The 19,670-nt window shown below is 48.8% G+C and overlaps 1 protein-coding gene across 17 annotated transcripts; it reads right to left on the bottom strand.

Moving 5' to 3' along the window:
- Positions 1 to 557: 557 nt before the first annotated feature.
- On the bottom strand, positions 558 to 15,717 carry TPD52L2 (TPD52 like 2). Of its 17 annotated transcripts, XM_068207827.1 has the most exons (12): positions 15,562 to 15,717; positions 15,024 to 15,163; positions 13,790 to 13,938; positions 12,911 to 12,970; positions 11,375 to 11,434; positions 7,308 to 7,409; positions 6,261 to 6,299; positions 3,423 to 3,449; positions 3,006 to 3,047; positions 1,730 to 1,778; positions 1,601 to 1,649; positions 1,310 to 1,517 (listed from the first exon to the last, which is right to left on the bottom strand). In XM_068207827.1, exons 1-11 carry the CDS (start codon positions 15,578 to 15,580, stop codon positions 1,614 to 1,616), a joined length of 723 nt encoding a protein of 240 aa, XP_068063928.1. In that variant the 5' UTR covers positions 15,581 to 15,717; the 3' UTR covers positions 1,310 to 1,517; positions 1,601 to 1,613. The 17 variants fall into 17 exon arrangements, with proteins under 17 accessions (XP_068063938.1, XP_068063924.1, XP_068063925.1 ...); XM_068207823.1 differs by lacking the exon at positions 1,601 to 1,649 and having other exon boundaries at positions 1,231 to 1,517; XM_068207824.1 differs by lacking the exon at positions 1,601 to 1,649 and having other exon boundaries at positions 1,231 to 1,517; positions 15,024 to 15,136; positions 15,562 to 15,709.
- Positions 15,718 to 19,670: the final 3,953 nt, after the last annotated feature.

Below are 19,670 nucleotides of genomic sequence, written 5' to 3'. Positions count from 1 at the left end.
AGGGGAGCAGGGGTGGGGGAAATGGAGATTCATCAAAACAGTGTCAAAACTTGCTTCTCTAAAGGGTCAGAGGCAGTTCAGTCCCTCCGGGGTGATAAACCACTAAAACTACCCAGATATGTACATAAGTTTAAAGACCTGAGTAAGTCCCACTTCGCCTCTAAGGCACAGAATTGCTCACTCTAGGTATTTCTACGTGGAGGCACCTTGCCTAGAATAAGATCAGGCCTCTAGGAGAAAACTTGGAATTTGTCAGCTCCTGAGCAATGAAGTTGGACGTCAAAAGAGCAAAACATCCAGCCCTTGGAGGGACTGGGTGAGCTCCATGACTCTCTGCCAGTTTTGTAAACTAAAATTAGAGCTGGGGCTTTCAACTGAGAAACCCATCCAGTCACAGCCAGATGTACCAGCTGGAGGAGCCCTCAGAGAGCAGAGCAGAGTCCCTCCAATGGTATCCACATTCCAGCCTTCAGAAATTCCTCCTCCAAGAATGAAGGGATAAGCTGAGAAGGGAGAAGCAAGTTTCATACACTCGGGAAACAGAGTGCACCACTGACTTTAACACAAGAACTGGCTTTATAAACATGCTGCTATGACTGCATGATGCAAAACTCCAGTGCTCAACAACCAGCTTTAGAACCCTTGCAGTCTCCTCTACAGAAAATAAATCATAAACAAGTAAAGCATAAGTGATGTAAGGCTTGCAGTTCAGCTTCAGAGTCCAAGGGAGCATTGCCCTAATATGCGAAAGCTTTTTTTTTTTTGTTTGCTTTTACACTTTATTTCTTTAAAGTTCATTGCATTTAAAAATAAAGATTCTTAGTTTTGTTAAAGCTAGAGCATTAGTGTAACAACGAGGCAGCTGCTAAGTGAAGTTTACCTTTTAGGAGCCCAGAAAAAAACCCCAACTGTATACCCCATCTACCTGACAGCTCCAATGAGAGCCAGAGAAAACAGTAACAGGAGAAGCCTGGGAGCTCACAGAGTAGCCCACACAGAGAACGGAGCCAGAAGCTGAAGCTAAGGTGCCCATGCACTTGGCTTCTCCAGTTACTGCCCTTCTCATGCTGCTCAGGGCCATGTATCTGCTCCAAGCCATGCCAAACAAGGGAAAACTGGTTTCATCCACAGCAGTGGCATTTCTGAGCTACTTTAAGGAAACTCCAGCTTACATGCTCTCCCAAAAGGACAGCAGTGATACAGTTAATCTACAAACTTTAGTGTAAAATATTATTTGTGTACAAAACTTTGCATTCTCTTTATTTGACTTGGATCCAGCAGCAGTGTCTATGAATGAAGGATGGATCTCTCCAGACTGGCTCTCAGCCCCTTCTTGGATTCGCATGTTGTTGCTGTGGTGAAGGTTTGGGAGGGAGGGGGCTCTTCCAGTTGTGCACAGCTGTGCAAAGCCACATCCAGGCCTAGAAGGGAGCGTTGTCTTGTGGAGTCTTGTCCCCAGCTCCAGAGGGGGAGTGGAGGCCGTCAGTACTGTTTTCCCTGCTGCCCACCACTCGGGACTGGAAGGAGAGAAGAGAGTGAGGACAACAAGAAAGCAGCACTGGGAATACCAAGTCAATTCCCCCTTGTCGAGGTCACCTACTGTAGCCAAGACTTCACATATCTGAGAGGCCATTTGCCCGAATACTAGTCTACAAGAAAAACATTGCAGAAATTAAAGTTTCTGCACAAGGGCTTCACACTGTGTTTACAAGACAAAGCAGACTGTTACCTTTATGGTCCCAACTCTATCTTCAAAGGACTTGAAGGTAGCAGAATTCCTTGAAGAAAGAAGAGGGGAGAAAAAAACAAAAAATCAAGACATGTTAGCTCTTAACCATATCAAATGGCACAGTGTGACTGGGCTCTGTGGCCATTCCCCTGCAGTGACACCATCACCCAGAATCACCCAGCCTTTGGCACAAATCTCTCAGGCACACTAGGCATGAACACCACATCCAAACTCCTAAGGAAAACATTTATACCACGTGCAGTCTGTTCAATTGCTCAAGCTAAAGTGTTGAGGGAAAGAAGTCCTAGTTTACTGGGGAATCAAGGCACATTTAAGTAGAAAAGAAAACAGCTCTCAGCTGTAAAAAACTTCTAACTAAAAATATTTTGCTTTAAATAATGGAAAGGGAAAGCTGAGAAAGGTTTAAAACAAAGGCTTCATTTTCCTATATCACATCCCATGGGGAGGAAGGGGAAGGGCCATGTACCCGCACCTATCAGCAGTTTTATTTCTACAGGCGTGATCGTTTGCATCAGGAAATGCTCACAAAAATCACAGCTTAATAAATTAATCAGAGCATTTCATATTTCTAGCAAAGAAAACCAGGTCGGTTGTTTGGCAGCCCAACAAGCTGCTTTCGCTGGCGAAGGATTTCAGGGAGTGCTCTGTGCTGAGCATCCAGACCAGGCAGTTTTACGCACAGAGCTGCTCCCCCGGGCCAGGCTGCGGGAGCGCCGGGAGATGACTCGCCTCATCTCAGTTATTTTTGTTCCAAGGAATTGCTTTAGATTTGCAGACATAAAATAACATCTGCTGATCTGGAAAGAGGATGAACAGAGAGAGTTCTGTGGGCTTGTCCAGCCCTGGCAGTCATTTCTCCTGCATGGAGATCACCAGCTAAGGCACCGTGAGGGAAGGCTGAGGAGAGGGTTCCCGTTAGGATTCACCTCGGTGTCAGCAATGGCTGTGCCATACATTGTGGCAGAACTGCAATACTGCCCTTCAGGGACCTCTGAAAGTTGCAAGCTTCAACCAGACTTTGGTACAGGTGCAACACTTCACTTAGTCCAAAAAAAGACAGGTGCTAATGACCTTAAGAGATACTAAAAAACCCTTTAAATAGTCAAACTGCAGGCTGTGGTTAATCCATGCTCGGAGAGGGGCCTGCTCGAGAAAGGAGCTGCTTGTCCAAGTCAGAACAAACCCTCCATCAGTGATGGAGGCAGCTGTCCTCCCCCCAGCCCCACTCAGGAGACACAGGCATGTGCTACATTACCTCATGGCTGGCATACTTATCGAGTGGCGGATGGAGTAGCCGCTGCTCGGAAGCATTCGGGACAAGGAGGAAAAAGTTAACGACAATTTGACACCGTGCAAAAAGCAGCCTAACCCCGGGTCTGAAGCACTCACTGTCCACACACAGGCTGCTGTGGGCAACCCAAGTGCTAGGAGCCAGCCCTCTCGCCCCGTATTTAACAGCTGCAGCCCCGAATTTAGTTTCCCAGGCACAGGATAGCCAGTATTTAACTGCAACTGTGATACAGAAGTCAATCCCAGGGCATTGGTTTGTGGTAGATTTCTCAATCTGTGTCAAAAGTTTAGGCAAGGCTTAAATAACCAGCTTCTCCTTTAAATTCTGCAAGGGCCTGGCACAGAAACAAATGCTCTTTTAGAGCCTTGAAGAGTATCTTACCTAAGGGAATGTGAGATGGAGTGAGCCCTGGGAGAGGCCACGGGCAGCAGAGAGAAAAAGGAAGGAATGGTCAGAAACTTGCGCAGAGCTAAACACCAAACGCAGGGACACGGTCACAGAATCATGGGACAGCAAAGTCAACCACCCAGGAGGAAGCCTCTCAAAATAAATCACAGAAGCAACCAAAAAAATGCTTTTCATTAACTCCAGACAAGCTAAGATGTTTCTCAAAGAGCATTAACAGCATCTACATCAACTTAGAACTTGGCTGGGGAGGGGAAGGAGTAGATGTGCAACAGAAAACCAAAACATTTTACCTAACCCCATCCACATGTTTTTTTAAGCTTTTTTTTTTCCTAAACTGAAGGTTTTACCAAGCACCAGCTATATTGGCTTAGATACCTCCTTCCCCCATTTCCCCCTGTGGTCTCTCATACAAAGACAGCATTGCTCAGACTTCTTGTGAGGACTTGAGTAAGGGCAAACCTGCAATTGATACCTGCACTTTATCTTGCCAAGCCTGCAAATCTCAAAGATACAGTTCAGAGAACAAATGCACTGCAGGTTATTAAAGATAAGATTAAAGGTATCGTGTTTACCCTGTAACTTGGTTGCCCATTTTTAAGATGGCATTTTGCAATGCAGTAGCATCTCAGCAGTCTGAAACAACAGGCTGAGGTTTCCTACTTCTATTAGGAAGATTACCAGGATGCTCTAAAGTAGCTTCTCCTGCCAGAGCAGTGTTTTATTCCACTTAAAAATAATTCTTCTGCAGTAGGAAGCAGTCATGGCAAGCTGGATGTGAAGTACTTGGCAATGAGTACAAGGGCTTTTCCTGACAGCCAGAGCGAAGGTGTTGGGCTCTGTGCTTTCACTTCCCCATATATCCAAGTCACCTCTTTTTGGCAGGGCAGATGCCTTGAAATGCTGCCTTTGCATGTGAAATAAATTAACTTTCTACTCACTCTTGCTTAATGGGGAACAACACAGATGACAAATCCATGCACCATGCTGCTCCATACAGAATACCACAAGCACTGGTTCCTTGCTCAGTATCTTGGCATGGACCTAGCAGTAACCCTTTTCCTCCCTCCATAAGGATTGAAAGTTTACATAAATTCCAGAATCTGCAGGCACTTTGGGTTCAGGCTAACATTTCATAATGAATTTGCTCGTAGGATTATGTACAGCAGCAAACTTCATCAGACACCATGAAGTGCACAGGTGGACACAAACCCACAAAGCAACAAAAAGAAAACACTTCCAATTTTGCAGTTTACTGGCATCAGTAAAATGCAGGAACAGAATGTCTAAAAGCCAATTTACTTTTTAACTGTAGGTGGAGATAACAGAGACATCTGAACAGACCAAGATTTGAAAAAATCCCACCCACTAAGTACATTTCCTCCCCTCAGAGCAATCCAGTAGAGCATTAATGCAGCAAGCACACAGTTACAGCATTAACTTCCCAAGGTTACAATCCACACACCAAAATTATTTTGACCAGAATACAGCAAGTCTAAAGATTTAATATGTTACTTGTATTTAAAAACAATTTGGTCCAAGCATTTTTAATGGAATTAGGCCCACGCCCTTGGTGTATTGGAGGCTCTGTTCCATTCATCAGGTCTTCCTTGCATTTATCATCCGGTGAAGGCTGACTAAACAAGGAAATCCCCTCTGTTATCTCAACACCTCCAGTGCTGGAAAGTAAACTCGCTTTACAAGTGAATTTATAGTGTAAGAAGGAAAAAACCAGAGTACAGTAATGGAGGTCAGTGTAGGCTACAAGGCCTGTAAGACAGATTCTCTGGGAACAGAGATCATCCCCCTGGTTCAGAGCAGTGATCACAGCAATACAACAGACTTCACTCCTCGTCAGCTCTGATCACATGTCAGAACACCAGAGTTCACCTGGCACAGGTGAAAAGTGGGACAGCTCCTGCAAAACCTTATGCTCAGAGTTAAACCTTCTTCAGTATCAGAAACAGGAAGGCTTGGATGCAGCACAGGAGTTAGAAGTCTGTTTATATATGCAGAGAAAAACTAAAAGTCTCAAAAAAAAATCATTACTGTGTTCCCCCGCAGGGCCACATATACAAATCCTGCTGAAATAACTTTGGCAGGGATTCCCAAATGATAAAACAGAAGCTGCCTGTATTTCATAACACCTCACCCAAGGTATCAGCTATAAAAAGGAATGCAGATGTTGAAGCTGAGAAAAACCCTTGCTGCAAAGGCCTGGCTCGTGCCCGGGCCAGCTGAGTACGTGGCCAGCTGTGCCAGTGACTGTGCCAGGCCAGCTCTGCCATCAGGAAAGCACCCCAGTATCCCCTCCCTCCATCACCTGCTCCTGGGATGGCACAAGCATTTCAGCAGCTGCGTGACCTGCATTCTCCCAACTCAAAAACGACAGGCAGGACCAAGCCTGTCAAAACAGCTTCTGCCTGTGGCAACCCCAGTTCAGGAGTTCCCCGTGTGGTCCCAAAAAAAGCACAGTTCCCACTCCTTTGCTGCAATAGCCCAGCCAGACTGCAGAAACCAGGCCCCAAGTTCATTTATCAGTTTGGCAAAATGTGTTCCCACCACATCATGTGCCAGTATCTGCTGTGATTACATGAAAGTCTCTTTTTCCATCAGACTAGGGAGTTTCCAGGAAAGAAAAGTTACAACTTGAATGCTGGAAAGGGTAGGAAGCCAGCTAGTCCTCTGCCAGATTCAGAGATGTGAGCTTCTGAAAACACCAAAAAATACCCTCCAGGAACACAGTAACTAACTCACTGAGGACAGAACCAGAATAAATCAGTACTATGTGATCAGAAGCCAACAAGTTCTTACCACTCAGATACTCCCAGCCACAGTGGAATAGGAAATTCCCTACAAAGAATGACAGCTACCCATTCAATCCAAGGTCTGAGAAAGCATGTTAAATACAAGCTCTAAAAATTCCTCCTTAGTAACCTAGACAGGCTGTACATCCAGAATTAGCTCTCAAATCCAAGAAAAACGTGGTCAATGGACTCTGCATGAAAAATGTGGATGTTACCACCAGTGGAGAAGAAATCTTTAGCTTAAAGTTCTGTATAAATCTTTAGTTTAAATCTTTAGCTTTAAGTTTACCCGAGGAGCAGGTAAATCACCAATTCTAAGCTTGGGCTTTGTACAGCTGAGAATCTCACAGAGCAAGAACCTCAGCCAGGAGAGCCTGTCCCTCCTGCCAGTTTGGAGAGGTTGAAATTTGCAATTATTTCAGTGGTCATCTACTTAAGGAATGGAGATAAGCCCAACCACAGAAAAAATTTTTCATGTTGTCATAATCTTCTGAATCAATTGATATTTTCCAACCAACATGACATAACTGTGCCTGGAAGACACGCTGCCCTTCTCATGGAATGTCAACACCCAGGGCTTGAAACCACATGGAATGCAGCAAACAGACTTTTCCCTTTTTCTTTTTAATCATAACAGAGAACAGGAGGGATAACCCTTCTCTAATCCAAAGCAGTTACACTGAGAAAACACACCTCCACAATCCAGTAAGAAATGGAAAAGGGAAATTTTAATTCTAATTTCTTACATATGATATAAAAGCTGCAGTGAATGCACGTGATGGTAAAAGGGGAAAAGCTGCTAAAAATGTTTGGTCGGCTCTCCTAAACCAAACTTAAATGCTTTAGAACAGGCTTATCCCCTCAGTAAGTCTTCAGTAAGAGATCAATCTGTCCTAAACTACAATGCACAGGGCCACACAGAAGGTGGCAGTCCATCAACAGCAACGTGCTGCCAACTAAGCAGAAAAATGGAAGAAAGCCTAGTTATTGTCTAAAGTCCCATTCCTGTTTGAAACCAAGATCAAAGCCCCGGAGTGCAAAGCAGAAATCTTACCTCATGTCACCAAGCTTCCTGCTGATAACAGAACCTACATTGGAAAGGGCTGCTGAAGTCTTCTGTCCTGCCTGGGAAAGGGTTTCCTGGGTCTTCTTGTAACTACATGGAAAAAAAAAAATCATAAATTGAACTAACAAGCTGGATCCAAAAGTGTCCCCCCCATTTTGAAAAAGGACCCCGTATTAAAGGAAAGAAGCTGGGTTAGTGAGCTGCACTGACTTCACTGAAAGAGCCACTTCCAGATTTGCATATGTTCAAATACTTGAAGTTTTACAAAAGCAGTAAGTGTAGGATTAATTTTTCCATATGCTAGCCTCATACTTTTGACCATATATTCTTAAATCTAACAAATATTTGCTAAAAACCAAAGCAAAACCAATTTTTCACATGGAAGCTCTAACACCTCAGCACTGTAGCCTAATTGCTCTGCAACCATCTTTTCATGTCCTGGAGGAAATAAATCTATTCTATACTATCCTTTCAGCCTTGAGGAAGCCATAGCACTTGTTGTGGAGTTATGTTTTGGAGGAAAGAGGCAAGAAGCAAGACCATCATCATCCAGAAAAGAAATGCGGGAATCAGCATTAGCTCTACAGCAGCAGTTTAGAAATAAATTAGTAGAGAAGTTTCCTATCAGTTACCATTAACCACAATAGGTAAAAAGTCTAACAGCTATTATTTGTCAGCTGATTATTTGAGTTTATACCTGAGCTGGAGACACTCGAGAACCTTTGTTTCCTCCAGATGAGACTAATCTCAGGAACAAAGAAACTTTGTGTCACTTTCATTAATTCATTCTCTCTAAACTATTCTACAGTTGATGATTAACATCTAGATTTATGTCATTCTTCAGACTACAAAGAAAAGACTCAGGCTGGAAAACAAGTTAAACATTTTAAACTTTTCTTATTCCAAATATTTCAGCTTGAGATTTTTTTTTTTTTTTTTTTTTTTTTTTTTGCCTGATGAGGACATTTAGGAGAAGGGCATTATAAACAGCCTAATGTTCTGTCATGCCTGAGCTCCTCTGGCTACAAACATCACGGTGACAGATGACTTACTCCCATCTCCTCCTCTCCAGGCATAAATGCATGGACAGCACCACAGCACCAGAACTGGATTTGAGCAATTCCAATTGCAACGTGTTAGTTTGCTATTTTGTTTTTTTTAATACCACAGCCAAGTATTTCTGAATCACAAATATCCACATGACTCAGGCAGAACAGGGCAAAACTGCATCAGCTTTTCCTTCCTTCTTCCTGCTTCTCAGAGAGAATTCCTATACCTCCTATAATTCCTATAATTCCATTTTTCAGACCAATTCTTCTTGAAGTCAACAGCTCCAGAAGAACCTGAGCATACCCCAACAGCAAGGCCTCAACATTGCCTCTGCACAGCACAATTTTCTGCACCTCAGCACAATTTAGGAGTGAACTGATCAGCGCCAAGGCTGCTTGATGTCCTACAAGGATTGCCCTCCTATTGCAACCACTGTGTTTGAGGAGGATCTCAAGCCCTGCCTTCAGCAGCCAGGCTCCTCCCTGGCTGAGCCCTGTCATGGGATTTGATTTACAGCTGCCTAACAAATATCAAAAACCTCGTGCTCGCCAAATTATGCAGTGCTGTCTCTAGGTGTGCTTGGCACTCAGAGTCCAGCACTGAGGAATGGTTTACAGCCTCAAAAGACACCATCATGCCATTCATACTGCAAAATTCCAGGTATTATGCCCAGCTTCGGCAGGCCAGAGATTTTCCCAATCGTGTTTTCCACACCCGACAGCAGAATTTTTAATATAACCAAAGAACAAGCACTTGGGTGCTGCTGCTTCTGCCTGAGTGTGCTCCTTCCTCCAGCACAACTGCTTGTGCTGGCACAGCAATCTAGATCAAGGCAACAATCTGGATTAAATGTAAACTTGGAAGCACAAAAAAGGAGCAGCTGGATCAGATGGCCAGCCTAGTCCTGCATCCACAGCTCCCACACACACGTACACCCCTCTCTGCTGCCAGGCAGGAGGCAGAGCCAGGGAAGCACAGGGAGATGAGCAGCTCTGGAACCCAGAACTGCCACCAGACACACATGTGCAGCTGCAGCTGTGACAGCAAAGGAGCAGCTTATACAAGGCTTTAACGCCACTTAACTACACACAGCCCTGACCTACAAGTTGCAACTCTTCTCCTGCAAGTGCCACAGCCTGGTTTTCCACGGGTGTAAATTCACAAGCACTCACTTTCTTCCCTTAGCCCCAGCACAAAGCACAATGGAATACTCCAAATCTGGGAGTAATAAATATAAGCTCTGGCTAATACCCCACTTTACTCACAAGCAATTGGCTGCAGCAGAAGCTGCAGAGATGATCTCTGCCCTGTGCTGTTCATCCTGTGGTATTCAAACATTTCACTGTACTCCTCTCCTATAAACCCTGACAGGAAGGAGTGAAATCTGCACCCTCAAATCCTCCTTTATCCATTAACACCAGCTTCCTCTCACTTGCTTTCATCCAGCAATCACCATTTGAGCTGTCCGGCTAAAGACACAAACTGTGTCAAGTCACCTCACATTCTGGTTACAGTGAAACTGGATCTAGGAACAGACTGGGGTGGGTTTTGCCTGTTTATGTACTGCTTGCAGAGGGAAAGTCTGTGGCCAGGAATGGCAAACACCAGGAAATTCCACAGCACACAAAAGCACCATAAGGTCAGGAGTTAGGTCCATTCCCAGTTCACTCAAGAGCCTTGTTAGTTACAGAGCAGAGCAGCATTGAAACAGGAAAGACAATTTGCATAAAAACTCCCAAAACATATGAATAAAACCTCACCCTTGCACTTCTTGAACTTGCCTTTTTGCACTCACTAAACTCTGAAGAAGTAGAAACTCTGATTGATCTCTGAAAATGTTACTGGAATCTTTCAATCCCCCTCACGTCCCTGTTTCAGTCTCCACCTTGCCAGCACCAATTGTCACTCTGTCCAGTGCCAAAGCAAGCAGGAAAGCTAAGGTGCCACAGCTCTTCAGGCCCTAAGTGCTCCACAAAAGCACATTTCCGCCACACTTCTGGTGCTTACGAAGTACAAGGAAACAGATATATGAGGTACAAGGAAACAGATATAACCAGAAGTTTTCTACTTTAGCAGGCACACCCAGGGAGGGACTCTGAACTCTGCTGGAGTCAGCCACAGTCAGCAAGCACAAAAACCAAGGTCATTCTACTTGGCAAGTGAAATGGTGACAGTTTACAGCTTCTTAATCTAGAAAACACAGTTGAAAGTAGACCTGCATACTTCAAAGTTTTTTCTGTTACTTGACATTTTATCACCCCTGTTAGGAAGAAAACCATGCAGTCACACGTGCTGCTGATAACCAGCCAGCTCCAAGGACTGCATTTTATACCCACTCCAGAGAACAGGAAAAGCTGGCTCACATCTAAGACCTACCTCCCCAGTTTAAATCAGCTCAGAAAATAATGACAAAACCTACCTGCACCCACGTCAGCACTGTAAGGGATTGCCCTACATGCATACAAGAAGGACAAAGGCCAACTTCCATAATATTCCTCCATAATTTAGTCCAGATGAGAACTTCATTTCAGGCATTTAGTAAGAGCACGTCTAAGAGAGATTTACATTCAACAACTGAAGTAGAACAGCTGTGAGGTTTAAGCTGTTTCAGTCTATTTGTGGGCCCAACATGACAGGAAGCTGCCCTGGACACTACAGCTCCATTGTCATCAGATACCACAGCAGAAAGCAAAGTTCCTGCTCCTTGCAGAGCATGTTGGGGTAACAAGAAAGTCAGTCTGGCTATTCCACAGCTTCCCAGGGGTTTCAGCCAGTTCCTGAGACCAGGCAGGTATTTATAGAGTATCACTTGGAAAATGGCCTGAGGAAAAGCTCCCTCTCCCAGCAGAGGCATTTATTGGGTTAAAAAAGTTAAAAGCTAGGAAAGATAAATGTCCAGGTAGATCTGGTGAAAGCAGAGGACTGGGAGCAGAGGCATAGCACAGTTAGTGGCAGCAGACTGGCAGAGGAAAGCATTTGTTAAGGCTGAAGGTTAAGACACTCACGCTTCTGATTGAGTTAATTTTTCATTCCAGTCCTCCAGTGTGCTGCTGGCTGAAAGATATCTACAAACACAACTGAGGTTAGAGACAGCTCCAAGATTCACTACAGATGCTTCTTCTGACACTTTCCACATTATTAGTGAATCTTTACACTTACAGTATCAGAGGCTTTATTTCTCTGACAACAGCTTTAGCCTCCGTGGTACAGCCAGAAGGAAAAGAACTGTTTGAGAGGCAGGGAGACACCTAAGCCCCAGTTTCTTTTGTTTAAGCATGTTCAAACACTGAGCACAAAGAAACAAAGCCTGCAGTTTAAAAGCTGTCAGGAAATGAAAAACTTTGCATCTGCTGCTCCCTTCCTACACGTTCGGTTGCTGGTCTGTATTAAAAGCACAGAGCAGTGAACTCATCTTAAGGCCAAAAAAATCAAAGTGCCACACCCAAAGATGTATTTTACCAACACGGCAGGAACCAGACAAACAATTATATTTTGTTTTTCTGATCTTTAAAAATCATGTTTCTCTATACAAGAACAGTACCTTAAGGGCTGTGACAACTAACTCTGGAGGTACAGAACACACACACTACAGAAGGTGGCTGCTCCCACCTCAGACAGAACACAGAGGTGCTCAAAGGAGGGGACTTGTCACCCAGAATTCACTTGCCCCAGTTAGATCAGTGCCACCTTGCCTCATGATGTGATGATGCTCCCAATTCACGTTTTCCTCTTAGCTAAATAATCTCCTTCAACACAAGACAAAGGGAGAGAAACTTCAGCACAGAAAGCACACAAGGGCTCCTTAAGTTCAGTTGTGCAGCAAGAATCAATGATTCGTGTCTAATATCAGTAGAGCTCTAATATAATTAAAGAATTTATTCCAGAAGCAAAAGTAGCCAGATGCTCTTTGTCTGCATTTGTCACCTGCTTGGATACACAGCAAAGATTAAAATTCATGGATTTCTAGTGCTGACACTGGGAAAAGGGTCACACACCAATGCAGCAGATTCAGAAGCTCATGAACACACTGGCAATTGCACAGCCCCTAATTGCAGCTACGGGGAAGCACCTCCAGCCACTTCTCTCCCAGGTGGCCATACAGAAAAGCAGCAGTCAAACTGATTCCTACCACATTCATGATGAGAAACAGTTTCACAGTAAAGGTAGAGATCACTAATAAGACACCTGAAACAACAGACTAACCTACCAATTACCAACTGAAGGGAAATTTTGGTCAAATTTTTGTCCCCTCCTTTTTTTTTTTTTTTTTTTCATACAAAATGTGGTCTGGTAACTGATTGGAATTTTTCTTCTGCAATTGCAAGACCATGACAGAGATGATGGCAGTAACATTTACTCATCTCCTCTGCAACTGAGGGATGTTTCTAGCTGGAAGCCAGGCATGCTGGGATTAACAATCCTGCTCCACCCTGCCTCCAGCTCCCAAGCAAGCCCTGATGCCTGGGAGAACAAGGAGCAGCACAAATCAGGGAAGGCAGCGAGGAACAAGGAGGTGACGCTGAGGAGCCCGAGGCACTCACAAGTCAGATTGTGTCACTTTGTCATTCCACTCTCCAAGTTTCTCAGATGTTTTCACATAACTAGAAACAGAAAGTGTTAATGAATATAACTTTAATATTCATTTTTTAGAAGACAATGACACAGATTTCAGTGACAAAGGAATAACAGAAATGGGGCAGGGACAGAGGAGGGAAGATGAGGAAAAGGGAAAGAAAAAACAGCATGATGAACAGCTCAACAATCTGCTCTGCAGTATCACTGTCGTTAACTCCAAACCCCAATTAAATTACAGGAGACTTTTTAGCCTGAATGATGTCCATGGGCACCCAGAGTCCCTGACACCCAGTGCAGGGACAAACTTACCTCAGGGACCCTCCTTTTGGCACTGTCAAGCACAGCAGGGACCATACTCTTAATGCCTGTTCAGGAACAGTCTCACTTCACATATTTAGGACAAGATGACTCTGGTGAAGCACACCAATATCACAGACTTTTTTCCTAGGAAGTGCAGGGTTTTAACTCAAGCTATATGACCCAGGGAATGCTTCTGAACTGGCACAAGCTGTGAAACTGCTTGCACTTCTCTTTGAGCCTGAGTTCAGATCAAGGCAGCAGCTGCCTGTGCCTCCAAGAACGAGCAGAAATGGGAAAACTGAAGCAGTAAGTGTGATCCAGATCTCTAACACCATGGGAAAGAGCAGCCAGCAACAATTTATCCTGATCACAGATATGGAAATCCAGCTCATGCAGACACAAAAAAGATGTTTTAAGGTGCCTTTTACTCCATAAACCTATCAGAAGAGAAACCTCCAGCCACTCTAAAGAGCTCTGGAATATCCTGCTGGGAAGTGTCCCACAAAGCCCTAGTTAAGCACAGGTGTGTCACAGGCAACACTTACGCGTTGGAGACTTGGACATCGTGCCAGCTTTTGGACAGGTTCTGCTTTAACCCATCCAAGGGAGTCAGACCCAGCTTCCTCTTCAGCTCTCCACAGTGCCTCTCTTTGGCAGCCAGAACTTGTCTGAGAGTACCAATTTCTTCTTCAACCTTAGAGAAAGGCAGAGGTTTGTCTCTAATCACAGTTTAGTTAGAAACTGTAAATTAAAACAGATTTTTACATCCATTGAAACTAGCAACATTTCATTAACATTAATTTTAAAAACTGGGGAGAACATCAGATGAATTATTCAACTCAACATGAACTGCGTTGGAATGGGAGGCCACTCAGACTTCACCTCTATACAAGTCACTGGACTGGTGACTTAGTAACACTGAGATGAACAGAACCCATTCCTTGCATTGTAATTTCAACAGTAACACAATTCAGTCAGCAAACCTTATTAACTAAGATTTTATCTTATGTTTCTTTTCCTCTGATGTCTTTAAAGCAAAGAGTTTTTCCTCAGAGATCTTTCTTACAACACTTTCAAAGCACTCTGGAGCTGTTTCCAGGTAGAGTGGATTAATTTCTACCTGTACCTGCAGCCCAGCAAGCCCTGCATGAGCACCCAGAGCAGCAAAGTCCTCCCGTGCCACAAGCTGCAAGTCAAAGAACCACCACAAGATTGTCACATGAAGGAAAGGACTTCAGCCACTTTTCAGATGGAAATGATAACCTGACTTTTAAACCCCAAAAGGTGCTCAAACTTTAGGATGTTACATTGCAAACCCTCAGCTCTTTGAAAGCATATATGCACCAAAACCAGTTGCCTGTAAAGTGTAATAAATATTTAAGAGAAAAAAGTAGGAAGAAAAGCTCACTTGTGCTCCAATGTTTTAGTTTCCTAAGGAAAAATGGCTTTCTTTTGCTTAGTATTTGCCTGAAGTGTTTTCTGGTTTCACATGGAATTAAAATCCTACACTGAGCTCACAGCAACAAAAGCCACTTATTTCCTTAGAGCTCTAAATTAGGCTGTTCTGGGAAAGAGCAAACAACACACCACAGCGTTTGAAGTATCTGCCAGCTTTGTGCATTTTAACAATTACCTCAGAGACCCAAAGGTAACACTGCAAAATTAAAAAAAAAAACAAAAAAACAACAAAACAGCCAGAAACACCCAGTCCTGCCCCTGCGGCTCCTGTTTGTTCCTTCCCAGCAGAACACAACCGGGGCACAAGCGAGCCCCCCTTACCTTGGCGAGCTCGGCTCGCAGCTCCTCCTCCTCGGCCAGAGTCAATCCCTCGGGCGCAGCGCTCCGGGCCGCGTTATCCACGGGAACATCTGTCATGGCATCCGCCAGCAGACCTTTGTTGGGAGAGTTAAGGTTGATATCTGTCGCAGACAAGGAGCAGAGGGCACGGAATAAGCAAGCGGCAGGCGAGGCGCGTTATGCAAAGCAGGGCGGGGGGCGGCAGAGCTGCGGGAAGGGGCTGCGCCGGGGACGGGAACAGAAACCTCCGCCGGAGCTTCCTCCACGAGCATGGATCGGAACCGGCGGCAGCCCCGGGCATTCCGCGGCCTTACAGCTCCCGCGCCCGGCACCGCGGGTGGGCACGGGGCCCGGCGAGGGAAGCGGCGCCAAGGAGAGACCCCCGGGGCCGCTCCCCACCCCCGGGGCCGCGTCCCCCGTCACGGCAGCGGCAGCTCCCGCACCGCCGTCCCCGGGCTCCCCCGCGCCCGGCACCTCCCGCCACCGGGCGCCCCATGCCCGGAGCGGCCCCGGCCCGTACCCTGGTTTGCGCTCTCCATGGCGGCGCCCCGGGCCCGTCCAGCCGCCGCCGCCGCCGCCGCCCCCGGTGACGCGCTCAGCGCGCGCCGCCCGCCCGTTCCGGGGAGGGTCGCGGGCACAGCGCGTCAGCGCCGCGTCGCCACGGTGACGGTGACACGTGTGTCGCTGCCCCCCTGCACCGGACACGGGGGTGACGTCATGGAGGGGTCAGCGCGGCCGGGCGGGGCCGGGCGGTGCCGTGAGCGCGGCCGGAGGGCAGGGGGCAGCACCGGCACGGGGCACCGGGACAGCGGGCACGGCCCGACGCACCGGGCAGCACCGGCACCGGGACAGCGGGCACGGCCCGACGCACCGGGCGGCACCGGCACCGGGACAGCGGGCACGGCCCGACGCACCGGGCGGCACCGGGCACCGGGACAGCGGGCACGGCCCGACGCACCGGGCGGCACCGGCACCGGGAACCGCGGCCACGGGGCAGCACCGGCACGGGGCACCGGGGAATTCCCTGCTCTGCTCTGTACGACTCCAGAGCTCCGTTCCCCGCCCCAGCCTCCCACCGGGCTCGTTAATTAGCGCTGGTCATTCACCGCGGTGACGAGCCGCGTTCCCTCACCCCTCCTTCGGGGCTGGGGTTCCCGTTAGGGCCGGCGGTGGCTGCGGTGCCCGGAACCTTCCCGGCACCCCCAGCCCGCCCCGGGTGCCCGGTCACAGGGACCCCCCCCCGCCCGCTCCCGGTGTGCAGCTGCAGGGATCAGGCCACTGCCCGCTCCAAATGTGCCTCCACAACCGGATTGTCGCGGTGCCACCTGCAGTGACATCAAAGGGGAAGCAGCGGCAGGAGGGGGAGGCGGGGCTCGGCTCTGGTGACAATCTGCTGCTCCCTTTGGAGGGGCTGGGCGTGCAGTGGGAGCCCAAGCCCGCCGGCAGCACAGCCTGCAGTTCCACCTGGGTTTGAGACCTGTGTCAAGGCACAAGGAAGCCCTGGGCTGCTCCGCTCCCAACTATTTTGCAATCCCTTCCTTGAAAATCCCACTGGGTTGGGGCCTCGTTTCATTTTCAGAGCCTTTCCCCCTGTCTCTTCGGGTTCCCCAGGATGAGGCATGAAAAGGGAAGTGAATATAGATGGGGAAATGGAATTTGTCACGGCCCTTTCCATCAGCACCTTGGCCACCCGAGCAGAGGGTTAGCACCCACAAGAGCTCCTGGAAATGCCCTTCCTGGAGCACGGCACATGACACCCATCCGCCTGCTTGGCCTTGGAAGGACAGGGAGCATTTGAATAGCTTAACTTTTTATTGGGGGATTTTTTGAAGGGTTATTGTGAAGTTTGAAGCCTTGGTGCACACCTCATTTTGAAGCTGAGCTCAGTGGAAACCCAGGGAGTGGCCGAGTGCTGAGCCCATGAGAAAAATCCGGATTTTTCCAAGCTCACCGGAGCCTGAGTTCCTGAAAATCTGGCCCCGAGAGGTGGCTGCGGCAGGAGGGGGCCAGGAGGGCTGCGGCTCACAGGGACTGCTGTGGCCTCTGCCAGCTCTGCCAGGCACAAAGCCCACTGCCAAGTCCAGCCTCCCTGAGCAGCCGGGGATCGGGCTGTGCCTCACGGGATTGCCCTCCAAAAATGCCCTGCTCTAGCAGCTGATTTCCCTCTACCTTCAGGCACTGGCTTTAAATTAAATGCATCTTGGTGCCAATTTAATCATTCCCCAATCCCAAGACCTTGAAGGATGTTGGGAAGTGCAGAGCAATCCTAAATTTGGGGAGAGGGGAAAAATAAAATCCCTTTTGTGTTTTTGGATCTGCTGGGGCTCTGTCAGGTCTGGGCAGTTATTTGCGGGGCAAAATATGGAGGCCTTTGTTCACCCTGGCAGCCACAGCTCTGCACCCTCCACCTCTCCTCGGTTCCCTTTTTGCTGCCACCGGGATTTTTGCTCGGTTGGGGCTTTTTTTTTTTTTTTTTTTGGCCGTTTGCTGGCGAATGCAGAAATGTCAGGCATGGGGCGAGTTCCCTCCGCTGACGCCCTTCCAGCCGCGTGGAGGCGGAGGGGAAGGAGGGGGCCATTTGACAGTCTGGCCTGGGAGGTGAGCGGCGTCTCCCTGTGCCCGGGCACACGTGTCTCTGGAAGGCGCATGTCCCCGGGCACCACGCTGTTTTCCAGCCCTGAACTACAAACCGCCCTTTCCCAGCAAAGCAAGGAATTGCGTGAACGGTCACGCACACGAGGAGCAGCACCCGTGGGCGTCCTCGACCACCGCAGCTCCCGGGATGGGGATGCTCCGGCTGAGCACCGACATTCCTCAGCTGCCAGTTCCCGGTGTCTGCGCCGCGCTCGGGCAGGCGCCGCTGCTCCGTGGCTTCGCTGGAAGCCACCGCGTTCTGGGCTCTGTGCCCCCTTTTAAAGCAAGCCCTGACCTAGATTCCCTCGCTGCCCGTGCACAGCCGCCGGGCTCTGCTCTCCCGCCGCTCCTCCCCGCGGCTGGAAGGGGCCCAGCGGAGCGGGCCGGGCTCCTGCTCCTTATGCCAGCGGCATCCGCCCCGACGGAGCGGGAGCGAGCCTGCGCCGCCTGATACAGCCCCTATCGCCCTTTCCCGGCCCGGCGCGATTCCCAGGCGCCAGGTGTTAATGGAGCATCCCCCGAGCAGGTTATCTCTGCTCGGCAGAGATATCACCGCCCAGAGGCAGCGGTGATGGCCCACGGCCAGCCTTTGGCTCTTCTCGTCCTCCCCACACGGCAGCGCTCCCGTTCCCACTGGGCCCCAGGCATGGCCCACCCCTCGGGCTGACACTGGGGACAGCATCAGCTGTGGGGTGCAACGAGGAGGGAGCACAGCTGAATGGCCTCCTGCAAAGTGTGGGTGCAACAGGACCCTGTCTGTCCATCCCTGTGTCCAGCTGCCCGCCCATCCATCCATCCATCCATCCATCCCTTTATCCTTCCTTCCTTCCTTCCTTCCTTCCTTCCTTCCTTCCTTCCTTCCTTCCTTCCTTCCTTCCTTCCTTCCTTCCTTCCTTCCTTCCTTCCTTCCTTCCTTCCTTCCTTCCTTCCTTCCTTCCTTCCTTCCTTCCTTCCTTCCTTCCTTCCTTCCTTCCTTCCTTCCTTCCTTCCTCCCTTCCTTCCTCCCTTCCTTCCTCCCTCCCTCCCTCCCTCCCTCCCTCCCTCCCTCCCTTCCTCCCATCCCTCCATCCCTCCCATCCCTCCATCCCTCCATCCCTCCATCTCCCCATCAGAGTCAGCCCCCGCTCATGGTTACATCCCTGACCTTTCCTTGGGTCACTCACACACACTAACATTTACCATTTACCTGGGCACTGGTGGCAAAACACACATTTAAGAGCAAAAACCAGCATTCAGAAATGGTGTGTGCACCATTACCCTGCCCCTGGGTCACAAAGGCAGGAACTGGGAGCTGGACACATTGGAGAATCCCCTGCAATCACCCTGGGAACTGCCCACGCCCCCAAAAACCTTTTATGCTTCAGGTGAGACAGATCCTCTTTCCTCATCCCACAGGTGGGAAGGGGGGTGCGGGGCGATGTTGGGGTTCCTCTTTCCCCATCCACCGCTGGTCCCCGCGTGCTGCAGGGCATCACCCGCCCGGTGCTGCCTTCCGCTTTTCTCCAGACCCAAAATAGCCCCCGGACGACAGTGGGGGGATGCCGGGGACGATGCTTCCTCTTTCTGAGACACCACCGTGGCTGCTGGGGAAGGTACAGGGACTCTCAAGTGGGGATGAGCCATGGGAACGTGGGTGCAGCTGCTGGGGCTGACATCAGGCATGGATCCAGAGCATCCTCTGGATGCTCAGCTCCTTGCCTGGACCACCCCCACATCCCCCACTTTGCCACCTCCCTGCCAGTGTCGGGGGTTGGTGCAAGCACTCGGACCATGTGGCTGCATCCCATGGTGCAGTCTGGGGTGGGCTGGGGTCCTGGCACTCCCAGAGGTTCCCCATGCCCATCTCTCCACCCCAAGTTGAAAGCTGCACCCACAGGCTGCCCAAGGGGTCCCTATTCACATCCTGCTCTTTCCCAGAAAATGTCAGTGACTCCCTGAGTGGTGGCTGGGCTTTCCCACTGTCAGCCGGAGTCCCCCTGTTCCCACCACAAGCGC

Source organism: Anomalospiza imberbis, chromosome 17, assembly GCF_031753505.1.
Source record: "Anomalospiza imberbis isolate Cuckoo-Finch-1a 21T00152 chromosome 17, ASM3175350v1, whole genome shotgun sequence".
Taxonomy (NCBI): Eukaryota; Metazoa; Chordata; class Aves; order Passeriformes; family Viduidae; genus Anomalospiza; species Anomalospiza imberbis.
Note: the sequence above shows the minus strand (reverse complement) of the source record. Positions and strands in the feature narration are given on the sequence as shown.